Genomic DNA, 14,181 nt, shown 5'->3' with positions numbered 1-14,181 from the left:
GGAGCCCATAACCATAATTCTACATCCCTGAGCCCATAGAGGGTATATTGCTATGATTCTACATCCCCGAACCTGCAAGGGGTATGTTAGCATGATTCCACATCTCAAAGCTTGCAGCGGACCCATTACCATGATTTCACATCCCTGAGCCCACAGGGGGTACATTACTATGATTCTGCAACCCAAGCCCACAGGGGGTACATTACTATGATTCTACATCCATGACCCCACAGGGAGTAAATTACTATGATTCTACATCCATGAGCCCACAGAGGGTTAATTGCTATGATTCTATATCCATGAGCCCACAGGGGGTACAGTACTATGATTCTACATCCATGAGCTCACAGGGAGTACATTACTATGATTCTACATCCATGAGCCCACAAGGGATACATTACTATGATTCTAAATCCCTGAGCCCACAAGGGGGTACAGTACCATGATTCTACATCCCTGTGCCCACAGGGGGTACATTACCATGATTCTACATCCCTGAGCCCACAAGTGGGTATATTACCATGATTCTAGATAACTGAGCCAACTTGGGGTACATTACCATGATTCTAGATCCCTGAGCCCACAGGGGGTACATTAGTATGATTCTACATCCCTGAGCCCACAATGGGGTACAGTACCATGATTCTACATCCCTGAGCCCACTTGGGATACATTACCATGATTCTACATCCCTGAACCCACAGGGGGTACATTACCATGATTTTGCAACCCCAAGCCCACAGGGGGTACATTACTATGATTCTGCAACCCCAAACCCACGGGGTACATTACTACAATTCTACATCCCTGAGCCCACAAGAGGGTACAGTACCATGATTCTACATCCCTGAGCCCATATGGGGTAAATTACCATGATTCTACATCCCTGAGCTCATAGAAAGTGTATTGTATGATTCTAAATTCCCAAACCTGCAGGGAACATGTTTCCATGATTCTACATCCCTGAACCCATAGAAGGAATATTGCCTTGATTCTACATCCCCCCCCCCCAACCTGCAGGGTCATATTACCATGAGTCTACATCTCCAAGCTTGCAGGGCTACATTACGTAGAGACGCTGCGAGGGTGTGAATCATACAAATTTGCACACTTGGAGAGTTGTGATTCACAAGAACTCCAGCATATTAATTTAAACTTGTGTGTAGTAAACTGTAATCTGCGTAGTATACAAGTTTTATTTAACTGTTAATTCTTAAAATCTTTGTTGCAGCATAAGTCATGCTACCAATAGAAGATATCATAGTACTTTTTGTGACATCTGTCTTTTTTCACATAGGGCAAATCTTTACATGGCTGGGTTCTGCAGCTTGACATTAATGGGTGTTAAACTTTAATTTGATTGACACATTGCATCCAGAACAAGCTATCTGTTGTAATTTGATCTTTTTATCAAGGAAGTTTTACTGATGCATGTTTCAGATAGAGACAACATTGAGCACACAAAATGGCCACGTCCCAAGGTTTAAAATCTTCAGATGATGATTTAATTCAGCTGATGATAACAATGATGACAATGATTTTTAAAGTCTAAGCTATTATCAGATTATTGGAGCAGTGAAAATGTTACTGGAGATAACAGAGAGTGATTTTGAAAACCAAAAATGATTCTGAATACAAGTCCAATGGATAAGAACGGACTGCATGGAGGTCAACCCCTCTGTCAGCAATATTTTGAAATTAACTATAGAAAAGTCATAACACTAAGCCTGATTAAAATACAGACAATTTAAAATCAGAGTGAATGTTTAATTTCTCATCCAAGACAATTTAGCCCTGCAGGATCATTTGTGTCTTCACTAGCCAAGGTTTCGATAACCCTATCTACACCTTGGTGGATCAAACAGCTATATTGGTGCTTTGTCCTAGTGACATCTATTAGATTTCAAGTGTTGCTGCCCTTAGTATATAATGCCAACTAACCATTAGTGTGGTGCATTGTACATCTGCCAAAAATGGTGGTTGCAATTGACTTGAAAAGAATACTTTGTAAGTTTAACATCGAAAGTATGACTATGTACCGGAGGGAAGCCATTACAGGTCTATTTGAGTGAAAGATATTTGTGCAAACACGGACCGACACTGTAAAATTACTTATTTATCAGTCCATTCAAGTTGTTTGCTCCCCTTGTCTCAGTCACATAGGAAAAGTGTTCAAATTTTGAACAGTTCAATTTTGATTGGATGTGGTGGCTTGCTGCCACATCCAGTTAAATTCACAGACATGAAACTCAGAAATATCTGCTCGATATACCAAGGTATAGATAGGGTTATCAGAACCTTGGCTAGCAAAGATATATCATTTGCTGCAGAAATATATAACCCTTTAAGGGTTAAGATAAAATGAATAAATAAGAATCTGATATGAAGTTAAAGAGTAAGCTATTTATTTGACCAGATTATCTTGGTCTTAAAAAGGATGCTAAGGCATTGAGGGATGTAAAATCCTAGCACAGCATTATGGAACAGATAAGTCCGGCACAGCAGCCAGCAAAGCAGTGATTTAAGAAAGTCAAATCTTGGCAGAGCTTATGTTAGTGAAAATCTCATTTTGGAACAGAAGTAAGAAAAAGACTATTGCTATGAGCTGTGGAAAATTGGATATAACAGCATTAAAGACAGTTTCTCAACTTGTTCAAGTTGGCTTAGCTAGCTGTGTATATGCCCCTTCAGACAGCAGACTGTGAAAGGGGGTTCTTAGCATAGAACAATATTCATACACAGCTAAGGCACATATTAAGCCCAGAAAAAGCAACAGATTAATGCTTATACAATTAGAGGCAACATCTTTTAAAGATTTTAATTTCATCAGAGCTCTAACAGAGTTGAACAGGAATAAAGAGAGATATTGAAGTGTTCGGTAAATATTGAACAATGTCTGTTTCCACATTTGCACTCATTTATTTCTACTCTACCCTTATTTAGTTAATAAGGGGGGGGGGGGGAGCTGCCCCCTTTAGATAAGATCCTGGAAGCAACTGTGCATTACCACAATTCTACATCCTGAACCCTCATTGGGCACATTACCATGATTCTACATCCTGAGCCCTCAGTGGGAACATTACCATAATTCTACATTCTGAGCCCTCAGTGGGCACTTTATCATTATTCTGCATCCTTAGCCCTCAGTGGGAACATTACCATAATTCTACATTCTGAGCCCTCAATGGGCACATTACCATGATTCTACATCCTGAGCCCTCAGTGGGCACTTTATCATTATTCTACATCCTGAGCCCTCAGTGGGCACATTACCATGATTCTACATCCTGAATCCTAAGTGGGCACATTACCATGATTCTACATCCTGAGCCCTCAGTGGGCACATTACCATGATTCTACATCCTGAGCCCTCAGTGGGCACATTAACATGATTCTACATCCTGAGGGAAGATTACCATAATTCTACATTCTGAGCCCTCAGTGGGCACTTTATCATTATTCTACATCCTGAGCCCTTACTGGGCACATTACCATGATTCTACGTCCTGAGCCCTCAGTGGGCACATTACCATGATTCTACGTCCTGAGCCCTCATTAGACACATTACCAAAATTCTACATCCCCAAACCTATAGGGTACATTACCATGATCCCATATCCTCGAACCCATAGGGGGCACATTTCCTTGATTCTGTATCCATGGGCATAGGTAGTACGTTGCAGTGGCTGCAAGCCTTAACACGATGTTCACAGAATCCTCATTTATCGTCTTCTCCATATACAAAATTTGGAAACAGAAATGCTTATTATTTTAAACACTCTTTCTCCCTATTTTTTTTTGTAGTTGTGTTGTTTTTCTTCATCATTTTTCTGCTTGTGTCAGGCAGTTATTCACAAGAAGTGAACAGAAAATGGTCACATGAATTGTTTTGCCTTCACCTGCCAAGTTTATGTGGAATTAGCCCACTGAATCAGTATCCGGTATCCTTACAGCCTACCACAGCAGAAATCAAGCATTGAAATATGTATAAACTGTATATAAATACATGATACTTTGAGGATAATGTAGAGGACATATTTGCTTGGCTCATATAAAAAATGTTTTCCTGTTAAGAAGCGGGACATAAATTTAATTTCTATAATTTTATGGCAATGTATGCAAGTGTTTCAGTCAAAGTCTAATAAATGGTATATTATACATTGCAAAACAAATGAAGTACAAAAACAGTAAGCATCATGATGTTTTATATTTAAGAAACTCTTAAAGTTTCCAAGGATGTTACAAACTACATTTTGCAAGTTAATTTATCCATTATGTTTGTACAGTTCTGCTTAAATGTTGTTTTGTTTAATGTTTATAACATAGACTGAATATGGTTTTAGTTAAACTGATAGACTTTGTTATAAAAAATTAAAAAAACAAGCACCAAAGTTATATTCTTTGTGTTAATTTGAAATTTCAGCAATTGGAATGTAATTTTAAATAACAACAAAATGATATTGGGAACTGACAGTAGTTGTGTTATTGCTTTTATAGTTTAAAAACAATAAGATAAGAATAGTTATATAATTTGTCAAGCAGGTGGGTATTTCTGTGCATTTTTGACAGGTATACAAAAAAAGTATGGGTTTATATTTATTGTATTTTGTCATCTCTTGAAAGGATTATTCTTGAGACAGAGGAAGGGTAACTGCATGGTTCATTTTTTAAAATTATTTCTTTGAGCAATAAATTCAACAAGGGAGTTTTACTACTTCAATATACTCTCATATAAATTGACTTCAGCTACAAACGACATAGATCCTGATCTGCCATTGCATAGGACATTGGCAGATCAAGGTCAGTTTTGTTTGTTCTACTGATTACTCCTAATACAATGCAGTCATCCATATTTTCCTATGTATTATGTGATGTTTAGATTGCAACTGGAGTACACTTACAAGTGAGTATGTATGGTAAATATTTCTTGCCTGTAGTGTCATTGGACCAAAAAAGTATAAATTTCTCATCCGGTTTTTTTAAATGAAAGAACTTTATTAAAATATTCAGAAATGTTGTAGGTATATTTAGAAAATTAAAATAGGAAAAGAAGTATTTTAAAAACATTGTTTAAAAAGTATGGGTGACATCTATCTCCCTGAAGGAATTCTAAAAGAAAAAACTTGTTTCAGATCAAAGATGTAAAACTTCCTTGTTTGTTTGTTTGTTTTTTTTTTCATTGCCCTATTATTGGCTAATATCTTTTGTTCCCTGCTAGAAACATAGTTTGCAACCCTCATAATATTTCATCCACGATTAAGCACAACCACCCAACATGCACATTTTTTGTAATACCCATCATATGCTTACATAAATCACAGTTACTCTTGAATCTGATATCGTTACTGATGGTTCACATTCCAGTATAGAAAATAGTCTCTGACCAAACATGAGTCCCCACTGAACAAAAATTATATATATATATATATATATATATATATATATATATATATATATATATATATATATATATATATATATACACACACACATACGTCCACACACAGTAGAAGCTGTCTTGAAAGGTCACCATTTCTGCCAGAAAATAATGGTCTGTCAGGACAGGTGGTCTCTCAAGACAGGTCACAACATTATATAACACTATAAATAAATCTGTACATTGAGAATCTATTGTCTCAAGAAAGGTAGTCTGCATTAGTAGTGGTCTTTTAGGATGGACTTTTACATGGCAAATAACATTCTGTCCAAAAGCACTGGATAAAAAAAGTTTGTGCTGGTCAGAAAAAAAAGTACAAAACTGGTGCAAAACAAGCCCAAGCACTTTCAAAATCTACTGATTCCTCTTTTTCAAGGACACAAAGCCACAAAAGATAATGATGCAAATGATGACATAACAAATCTCAAAACTGCAAGTACCATACAAAGTCTACATTACGTTTCACAGTGAAAGATGAAAGCATGTTTTTATATACTGTCAGACATTAGATTTTCATTTTGGAGAGAGAACAGGGGAGCTTGCATGATCATACTAAAATTTCCAGCACCTTTTGAGTCGTATATATTTACAACCATTTAAATCCATAATGAAACTTAATAAAATTATGACTTTATAAACAATAATTTTTTTTACTGGATAAGCTGAAAGTTGAGATTGCTGATGTACAGGAGTCAGATGTTTGTTGCATAAATAAAACAATAAAATGTTATGAAAATGATGAAATGCCTTACCTATTCTAAATAGTATAGATATTTTTTTTCATAATTTGTATAATGTAGATGCAGATATTGTGGTTTATTTAAAATAACTTTTTGTTGTTTTGTATGCATGAAACATCAAACTCCTGTTTAGCTTCCGGCACCCAGTAATATAAAAGGTTTAGAACTACTGTAGTGCTCAGTGTAGAAAAGGAACTTAATTGATTGGCATATAAATATCATTGTCATAACTTCATCTCCATTGTCTGACATTTTTTCAAACATAGTAAAATGAGTGAAGAATTTTGCTAGTTTCATTTTTTGAGGAATAAATATGTTCATTACATTACTTGTTGTCAGTGAAGACTGGCTTTTAAGGATTTAAACACCTGAACTGACAAAATTGTTCTTCTTCGCAGCCAATATTTAGTTATATCTCAGCTATGAGAACTGGTTTGACTATTTGCTGTTGAGACTTTTTGACTTACACTCAAGATAGTCTGACACCTGTCACAGGAAGATTTTCAGTCAAGTGCTTATTTTGTCAGAAAAGGAGTGAAATTCCAGGTATCTGATTTTACAGCATTGAAGTTAAAGACAAGAATACGATTTATGTTCATAACTATGAATGTACAACAGGTATTTGCAATTGGTCAGAATACCATTACCATCAGATATGTCTAGCATATTGAAGGGTTTCTTAAGGCCTGAGAAATATACATTTATATTTATATATACTTCCTTGTTAACATCTAGTTTAGTAGAAGTATTCATTGTATAAGGTTGAGATCAAATGCACCTGAATACATCCCACCCATTTATTTATAACATCTAGACAAATGAAATCATTTAAAAGAAATGAATTGGATTTCAGAAACACAATTTTAAATAAGCTTTGAAACATTTGCACTGTACAGTTTGTAATAGACAGAAGTCCGTAGGACTCTATTGTTACCAGATTATCAATGTATTTCTACGTTGTTGTATTTTTGCAATTTTCTTTTTATTTCTATCAGGACTGTATTTAAATATTAACTATTCAACTTGCTGCAGAATGTAATTTATAACTTAGATATAACCTATTCATACAATTTCCACATTTTGAAACTTGAGCAACTTCATTGTGGTTTTCCCCATGGGAAGATATCCATAAATTTTTATCATATTCCTCACCTCACCCCTGCAAATGCAGGTTGAGAGTTAGGTCAACTAAAAAATTCAGGTTTTAAATTTAATTACAATTTTTATATATTTGATATTTGACCATGGCAAAAACCCAAAAGTTATATACCACTGACAGATGGTCACTGCATGGGCAACCTATTGTTGTTTTGTACTTACATAGAGAATTTCCGTGCAGAAGTTTAGGAGGAGATAGACGGTGGGTGCCACAGTCTCCCCTTGCTAACAAATATGGATATAAAAGGTCAATTACTATACCTAGTTTATTGAATTTCCATGCAGATGTTTAGGAGGAGAGGTGGTTATTGACAGATGGGGGGGGGGGGGTGATAGTATTCCCTTGCTAAAACATGGATATATAAAGGTCAGTAACTGTAGAAGTGTATTGTATTTTGCTAAGTTGGATCTCACTTGTGGCAACATACAGTATAATATTTTAGCTACCTATTCCCAGAATTGTAACATCATTGTCCTCTGGGTTATGCAGTTATTAAACTTAAAGTAGTTCTTGGCTCTTTGTTACAACAGTGATTAAACTTAAAGGTGGCGCTCTACAGTTTTGTATTTTGCATAGGGTTAGAATTTTAAAGAAAAAGAATTTCCGCGGCTTTCCTCACTGGTTATACTGGCTATTTAAAAAAGACCTTGTATATTTTAGGTATAATTCAAAGAACCTTTAATTCCCTTTATTTTGGTGTATGATTGATGGGTGTAATAGTCCTAGCACCACTTGGTCATTTTCACTTCCTGAACTTCAGAGGTAGATTGTATAAAAAAGAGCTGATAACTTTTTTTACATTTTATATATTTGGTAATTCATTCATTGCACTTTCATAAGCTGGTATTAGCTAGTATGGCAAAATTCATTTTCCCTATTTTAATAGCTGCTATGGATAGTGACTAATTCGGGCTGATTTTTTAGCACAAAGGAGCAGTCATTTTAGTTAGCAGTGTGCTTAGATTATGTACAGTTTCCAAAAGTACAATATCCAAAAAAATATCATCCACATTACATTAATGTAGCTTAGAAGCTTAGAGGTATGCCAACATTGTCTCCATTGTGCTTGTTTTAAGTGCAAACAACTTCACCTTACATACGTCACTCTCAAAAGTACATAATAACTGGTGAGCGCTCCCAAAGTTGTTCTTGGCTCTTTGTTACAACAGTGATTAAACTTAAAGTAGTTCTTGGCTCTTTGTTACAACAGTATATTAAACTTAAAGTAGTTCTTGGCTCATTGATACAACAGTGATTGAACTTAAAGTAGTTCTTGGCTCTTTGTTACAACAGTAATTAAACTTAAAGTAGTTCTTGACTCTGTATTACAACAGTGATTTGACATAAAGTAGTTCCTGGCCCTGTGTTACAACAGTGATTAGACTTAAAGTAGTTCTTGGCTCTATGTTACAACAATGATTAGACTTAAAGTAGTTCTTGGCTCTATGTTACAGCAGTGATTAGACTTAAAGTAGTTCTTGGCTCTATGTTACAACAGTGATTAGACTTAAAGTAATTTTCTTTCACTAACTCACAAATTTAAATAGTGAAGGAAATGGAAATGCAAGTTTTTGTACTATGTGAACAATTTTTTATCAGTTAAAATATTTCAGATTTCAGAGACAGTACATTCAACAACCATTTTATATTTTAGCAGATTCATACTACATGCATATTGCTTTCCTGGGCTTTATAAATCCTTATATCCACCTCATCGAAAGTTACTAATTGTATACTTAAATAGACTTAGATCTGCTGTCACATATTGGTGTCTATGTTTTGTAATTTCATGCAGATAACCTAGACCCTAATCTTCTGGCTTATAATTTGAAGGTCGATACAAGTCTATGATGTTAGTAGTTGGGTGCATATTATAGAAGGGTGAATGATCCCATTTTTTATTCTAAGTTTAAAAGCATGCATGGAGTTTATTCTTATGAAGCATCTTTTGAATGATTCAGATTGGCTGTTCTCATCTTCATAAATACCATTAATATTTCAATAACCACATAAAGAATGGTTTAATTTTGATGATTCGGTTTGAAACTGTGGATTTACATGGCAGTCACATTTCTGTCAACACATTCAGTTTTGTTTCTGTAGATTGGACTGACTGTTCATGCACATATCAGTAAATATGAGGAAAAAATCATTTGCATGAAAGATGAAAATATGTAGTTATTATCCTTACACTTTTTCAAGAAGCATTGGATATATTGTGATACCTTCATTCCGTTTGTCTGGCCAGTCTGTTTGTTTGACCAGTTTGTTTGTCTGGCCAGTCTGTTTGTTTGACCAGTTTGTTTGTCTGGCCAGTCTGTTTGTCTGTTATCACAACACCTAAACTGCTTAGTGGAAATTCAATTAACTTTATGGTTAAGTTCCTCTATGGTGAAAGATTATCCTTGTTGGTTTGCATGATGAAGCAGGAAGATGACATGTGACAGATTTTGCATTATGAGCCCTGTGTCTGTTTGGTGGTGTTGGGGTGGGGATGGGGTGGTATATGGGTAGGTTGGGGTAGGGTGTAGGGGGTAATGTGGGATGGGGATGGGGGCATTATAATATACAGTGACATTTGGTAGAATTTGCAGTTGTGCACCATTTCAGTTCTTTGAGTAGTTTTTTTCTTTTAGTTTTTGCTTTTATAACAAAATTTAGTCATTATATAGCTCTAGGTTACTGTAAAGTTTGTACAATTTTTATTTAAATTTCTTTGCCTACAGGATAAGTTTTTGTTAAATACAAAGAAAGCAATTGCAAAGGATATTCAAATGCAAAAGATGTTTGACATCTAAAATCTTTTTTGGATTTTTGTGAAAGAATTTGGAAATACTAGGCAGGGACTTAAAATTTTTGCTGCTCCAAAGAAAGCTTGCTCTGTTTAGTATGTGTATGTCTAGGAGTTGATGGCATGTCAGCACAATACTGGCTACAAAGATTGGTATTGGGAACAAACTAACAATAACACTGACTATAATCAGAATGCATAGAAAACTAATTTCATTTTACCTACTTGTAAACAGAAACAGTTGAAGGTCAGTTACAGTGTGTACTTGAGTTTATAATAAACACTTTGTATATTATGTTTAAATTTGATGTTTTGTTTCATTGTTTATATTTGAGAGTGATATTACTGTTGGTTTCACACATGTTTAACTACAATTTTGGTCAGTTCTAGAAATGATTACCATGAATGAAGCCCTATGTTCTGCTAATTTACAGAATATAGGAACTGTTTATAGCTGAACCTATATTTATCCAGCATTCACATTTTTATTTCTGGAGCAATTTTCATGAAACCTCACTTCCCTGTACACTTTGCACATATGAACTTTATATGAGATCTGGGTCATATCCTACTCATTTTCTCACCTGACAGATATTTAGGCGGAGGGGGATATTTTTTTTCTTCTTCTTCTATTGTCTTATCACCCCCACCCCCTTCCTACTTCTTTGTGTAATATGGGGGATATAGTTATCATTACATATGTCTCTGTCAGCCTATAAATATTTTTGTTGTTTCTGGATCATAACCTTCAGATTGTTCAGGACATTTCAACCAAACATGGTACAGGTTCATTTTCACTGGTATGTATTTCCGTATTGGGTTTTATTTCACTCTTTATATCTTAGGCTGTTTGAAAATCATTTGCTAACCACATGTTTTGACTGAGTTTAGGTTTTATGATTCATTTTGGTATTTAATTGATATTTGTCATTGCACATTTTATTTTTCTTTCTATGTAAATGGATTTGGATTTCTGGTGTTCAAGTTCTTAAATTAGAGAAGAAAAGATCAGGACCTGAAACATTATGCGGTTTCAGTTGAATTGCAGTTTATTGCAGTTTCTTGTCGTGAGGGGTTTAACCCTTCAGGTTAAAATAGCGGCCATAAATGTACAGCTCTATTTATAACTTGGCATTATAAGAGGGAGTTAGTTGTGTCAGACTTAACTGTTAGCATTATACTAAGGAGATTGATGTTTTTACATTTCTAGATTAGGGCACATGGGGTTTTTATTTCTAGATTAGGGGACAGGCATTGATGTGATGTATGTTTACATTTCTAGATTAGGGGACAATGGATTAGTGTGATGTTTTCACATTTCTAGATCTGGGGACAAGGGATTAATGCGATGTTTTTATATATCTAGGTTAGGGCACAAGATATTAATGTAATGTTTTTACATTTCAAGATTAGGGGGACAAGAGATGTGGTTTTGTTAATTGTCTAGATTAGCGGACAAGGGATTAATGTGATGTTTCTACCTTTCTTGATTAGGGACACGAGATTGATGTAATGTTTTTATATTTCTAGATTATGGGACAAGGGATTGATGTGATGTTTTTACATATCAAGATTAGGGGACAGAAGAGATTGATGTGATATTTTTACATTTTTAGATTGGGGACTAGAGATGTGATCTTTTTACATTTCTAGATTAGGGGATAAGGGGTTTACCTTTCAAGATTAGAGGACATGAGATGTGATGTTTTTACATTTCTATATTAGCAGACATGGGATTGATGTCACATTTTTATATTTCTCAGTTAGGGCACAAGATTGATGTGATGTTTTTACATTTCTAGACTAGGGGACAAGATTAATATGTTATTTTACATTTCTAGATTAGGGAACAAGAGATTGATGTGATGATTTTACATTTCTAGACTAGGGGACAAGGTTAATAATATGTTATTTTACATTTCTAGATTAGGGGACTAGTGGTTTACATTTCTAGATTAGGGAACAAGAGATTGATGTGATGTTTTTGCATTTCTAGATCAGGGGTCAAGATTGATGATATGTTTTTACATTTTATGGACTAGAGTATAAGAGACTGATGTCATGTTTTTTACATTTCTAGATTAGGGGACAAGAGATTTAGTTCCAATGAGTCTCTTGACACAATAAGCTGGGGAACCGTGTCAGAAAAAGTGGAAAAACGGCACTCAGGTCAGTATTTTTTGTTGTGTGTTTTGTAAGAGTATTTAACATATTCATTTGGATGCAAAGACCATAGAATCTGATGCAGGTCTCTTTGAGCATAGATGGTATAATTGGTCATTTTTGTGGATTTCTTTTTTATGCATATTTTTGCACTCTGAAATTGTCTTCAAAAATTAAAAGCAAATAATTTTAATAAATATATACAGACCCAGTGTAGGTAATTTTGCTATTGAAACAAAAATGAAATGTAGACTACATTCAAATGAAATGCAGAGTAAATGCAAATGAAATGAATGAATGCAAATGAAATGAATGAATGGAAAATGAATGTAGATGGAATGCAGTATGAATGCAAATAACATGCAGAATGAATGCAAATGGAATGCAGGATGAATCCAAAGGAAATGTTGAATGAATGCAAATGGAATGCAGGATGAATGCAAATGGAATGCAGAATGAATGCAAATGGAATGCAGAATTAATCCAAATGAAATGTTGAAGGAATCCAAATGAAATGATGAATGAATGCAAATGGAATGCAGAATGAATGCAATTAACATGCAGAATGAATGCAAATGGAATGCAGAATGAATCGATATGAAATGTTGAAGGAATCCAAAGGAAACGTTGAATGAATGCAAATGGAATGCAGGATGAATCCAAAGGAAATGTTGAATGAATGCAAATGGAATGCAGAATAAATGCAAATAACATGCAGAATGAATGCAAATGGAATGCAGAATGAATCCAAAGGAAATGTTGAATGAATGCAAATGGAATGCAGAATGAATGCAAATGGAATGCAGAATGAATGCAAATAACATGCAGGTGGAATGCAGAATGAATGCAAATAATATGCAGAATGAATGCAAATAACTTGCAGAATGAATGTAAATGGTTGTTGTTGTTGTTGTAAGGTTTAACGCCATTTTTCAGCACATGATAGGCTATACATGGCAGCCAGTATTAATGGTGGAGGAAGAACCCGGAAAGAACCACCGACCCACGAGAAGCTACTGGCAAGCTTCTCACATACCCACATTAGCTGAATCCAAGACTCGAACCCACACAGACAGAGGTGAAATGATGAATGAATGTAAATGGAATGCAGAATGAATGCAGATGGAATGCAGAATGAATCCAAATGAAATGTTGAAGGAATCCAAATGAAATGATGAATGAATGCAAATAATATGCAGAATGAATGCAGATGGAATGCAGAATGAATGCAGATGAAATGATAAATGAATGCAGATGAAATGCAGAATGAATGCAAATGGAATGCAGATTGAATGCAAATAACATGCAGAATGAATGCAAATAACATGCAGAATGAATGCAAATAACATGCAGAATGAATGCAAATGGAATGCAGAATGAATCCAAATGAAATGTTGAAGGAATCCAAATGAATTGATGAATGAATGCAAATAACATGCAGAATGAATGCAGATGAAATGCAAATGGAATGCAGAATGAATGCAAATAACATGCAGAATGAATGCAAATGGAATGCAGATGGAATGCAAATAACTCCTTGTCAATATAAGACGATGTGCATGGTCACTTGGAAAAGTTGCAGCATCTTCTCCAGAGGGGCTCAAACAGAAGAAGCTTGCATGAAGTTCAGAAATGCATGTACTCTCGTTATCTCCCCTACCTACTTGTGCTAACAACATTTAATTTTAATTAATTTAAATTTAAATTAAATTAAATTTTATTATAATTTTATGCATTGATTATGCTATAGATAATAATCTCAATTACATGTATATGTATTTATCATTAAAATCTTTTACTGCTACATGTATTTGTATTTTGAGAGAATTCGTAACTTGTTATCTCGGGGTCGTATTTTAAATGTATACCACTTGAGCTGACATTGTTACAA

General features: G+C 34.8%; 1 protein-coding gene across 4 annotated transcripts in view; it reads left to right on the top strand.

Annotated features, from left to right (window-relative positions):
• LOC149807920 (CAP-Gly domain-containing linker protein 4-like) overlaps nucleotides 1-14,181 on the top strand; it is a 96,877-nt gene that overhangs the window by 62,958 nt on the left and 19,738 nt on the right. For 3 of the 4 annotated variants that reach the window (XM_089971995.1, XM_089972001.1, XM_089971983.1), the window contains exons 10-11: nucleotides 4,624-4,647; nucleotides 12,208-12,296. In XM_089971995.1, coding sequence (XP_089828121.1) covers nucleotides 4,624-4,647; nucleotides 12,208-12,296 — 113 coding nt within the window. The remainder of the gene's footprint in view (nucleotides 1-4,623; nucleotides 4,648-12,207; nucleotides 12,297-14,181) is intronic. The other variant, XM_089971990.1, reaches the window with a different exon arrangement.

The sequence above is a fragment of the Sinohyriopsis cumingii genome, chromosome 1 (genome assembly GCF_028554795.1).
Source record: "Sinohyriopsis cumingii isolate HCF-2022 chromosome 1, ASM2855479v2, whole genome shotgun sequence".
Lineage (NCBI taxonomy): Eukaryota > Metazoa > Mollusca > Bivalvia > Unionida > Unionidae > Sinohyriopsis > Sinohyriopsis cumingii.
The sequence above is the reverse complement of the archived record's forward strand: the minus strand, read 5'-3'. Positions and strand labels throughout refer to the sequence as shown.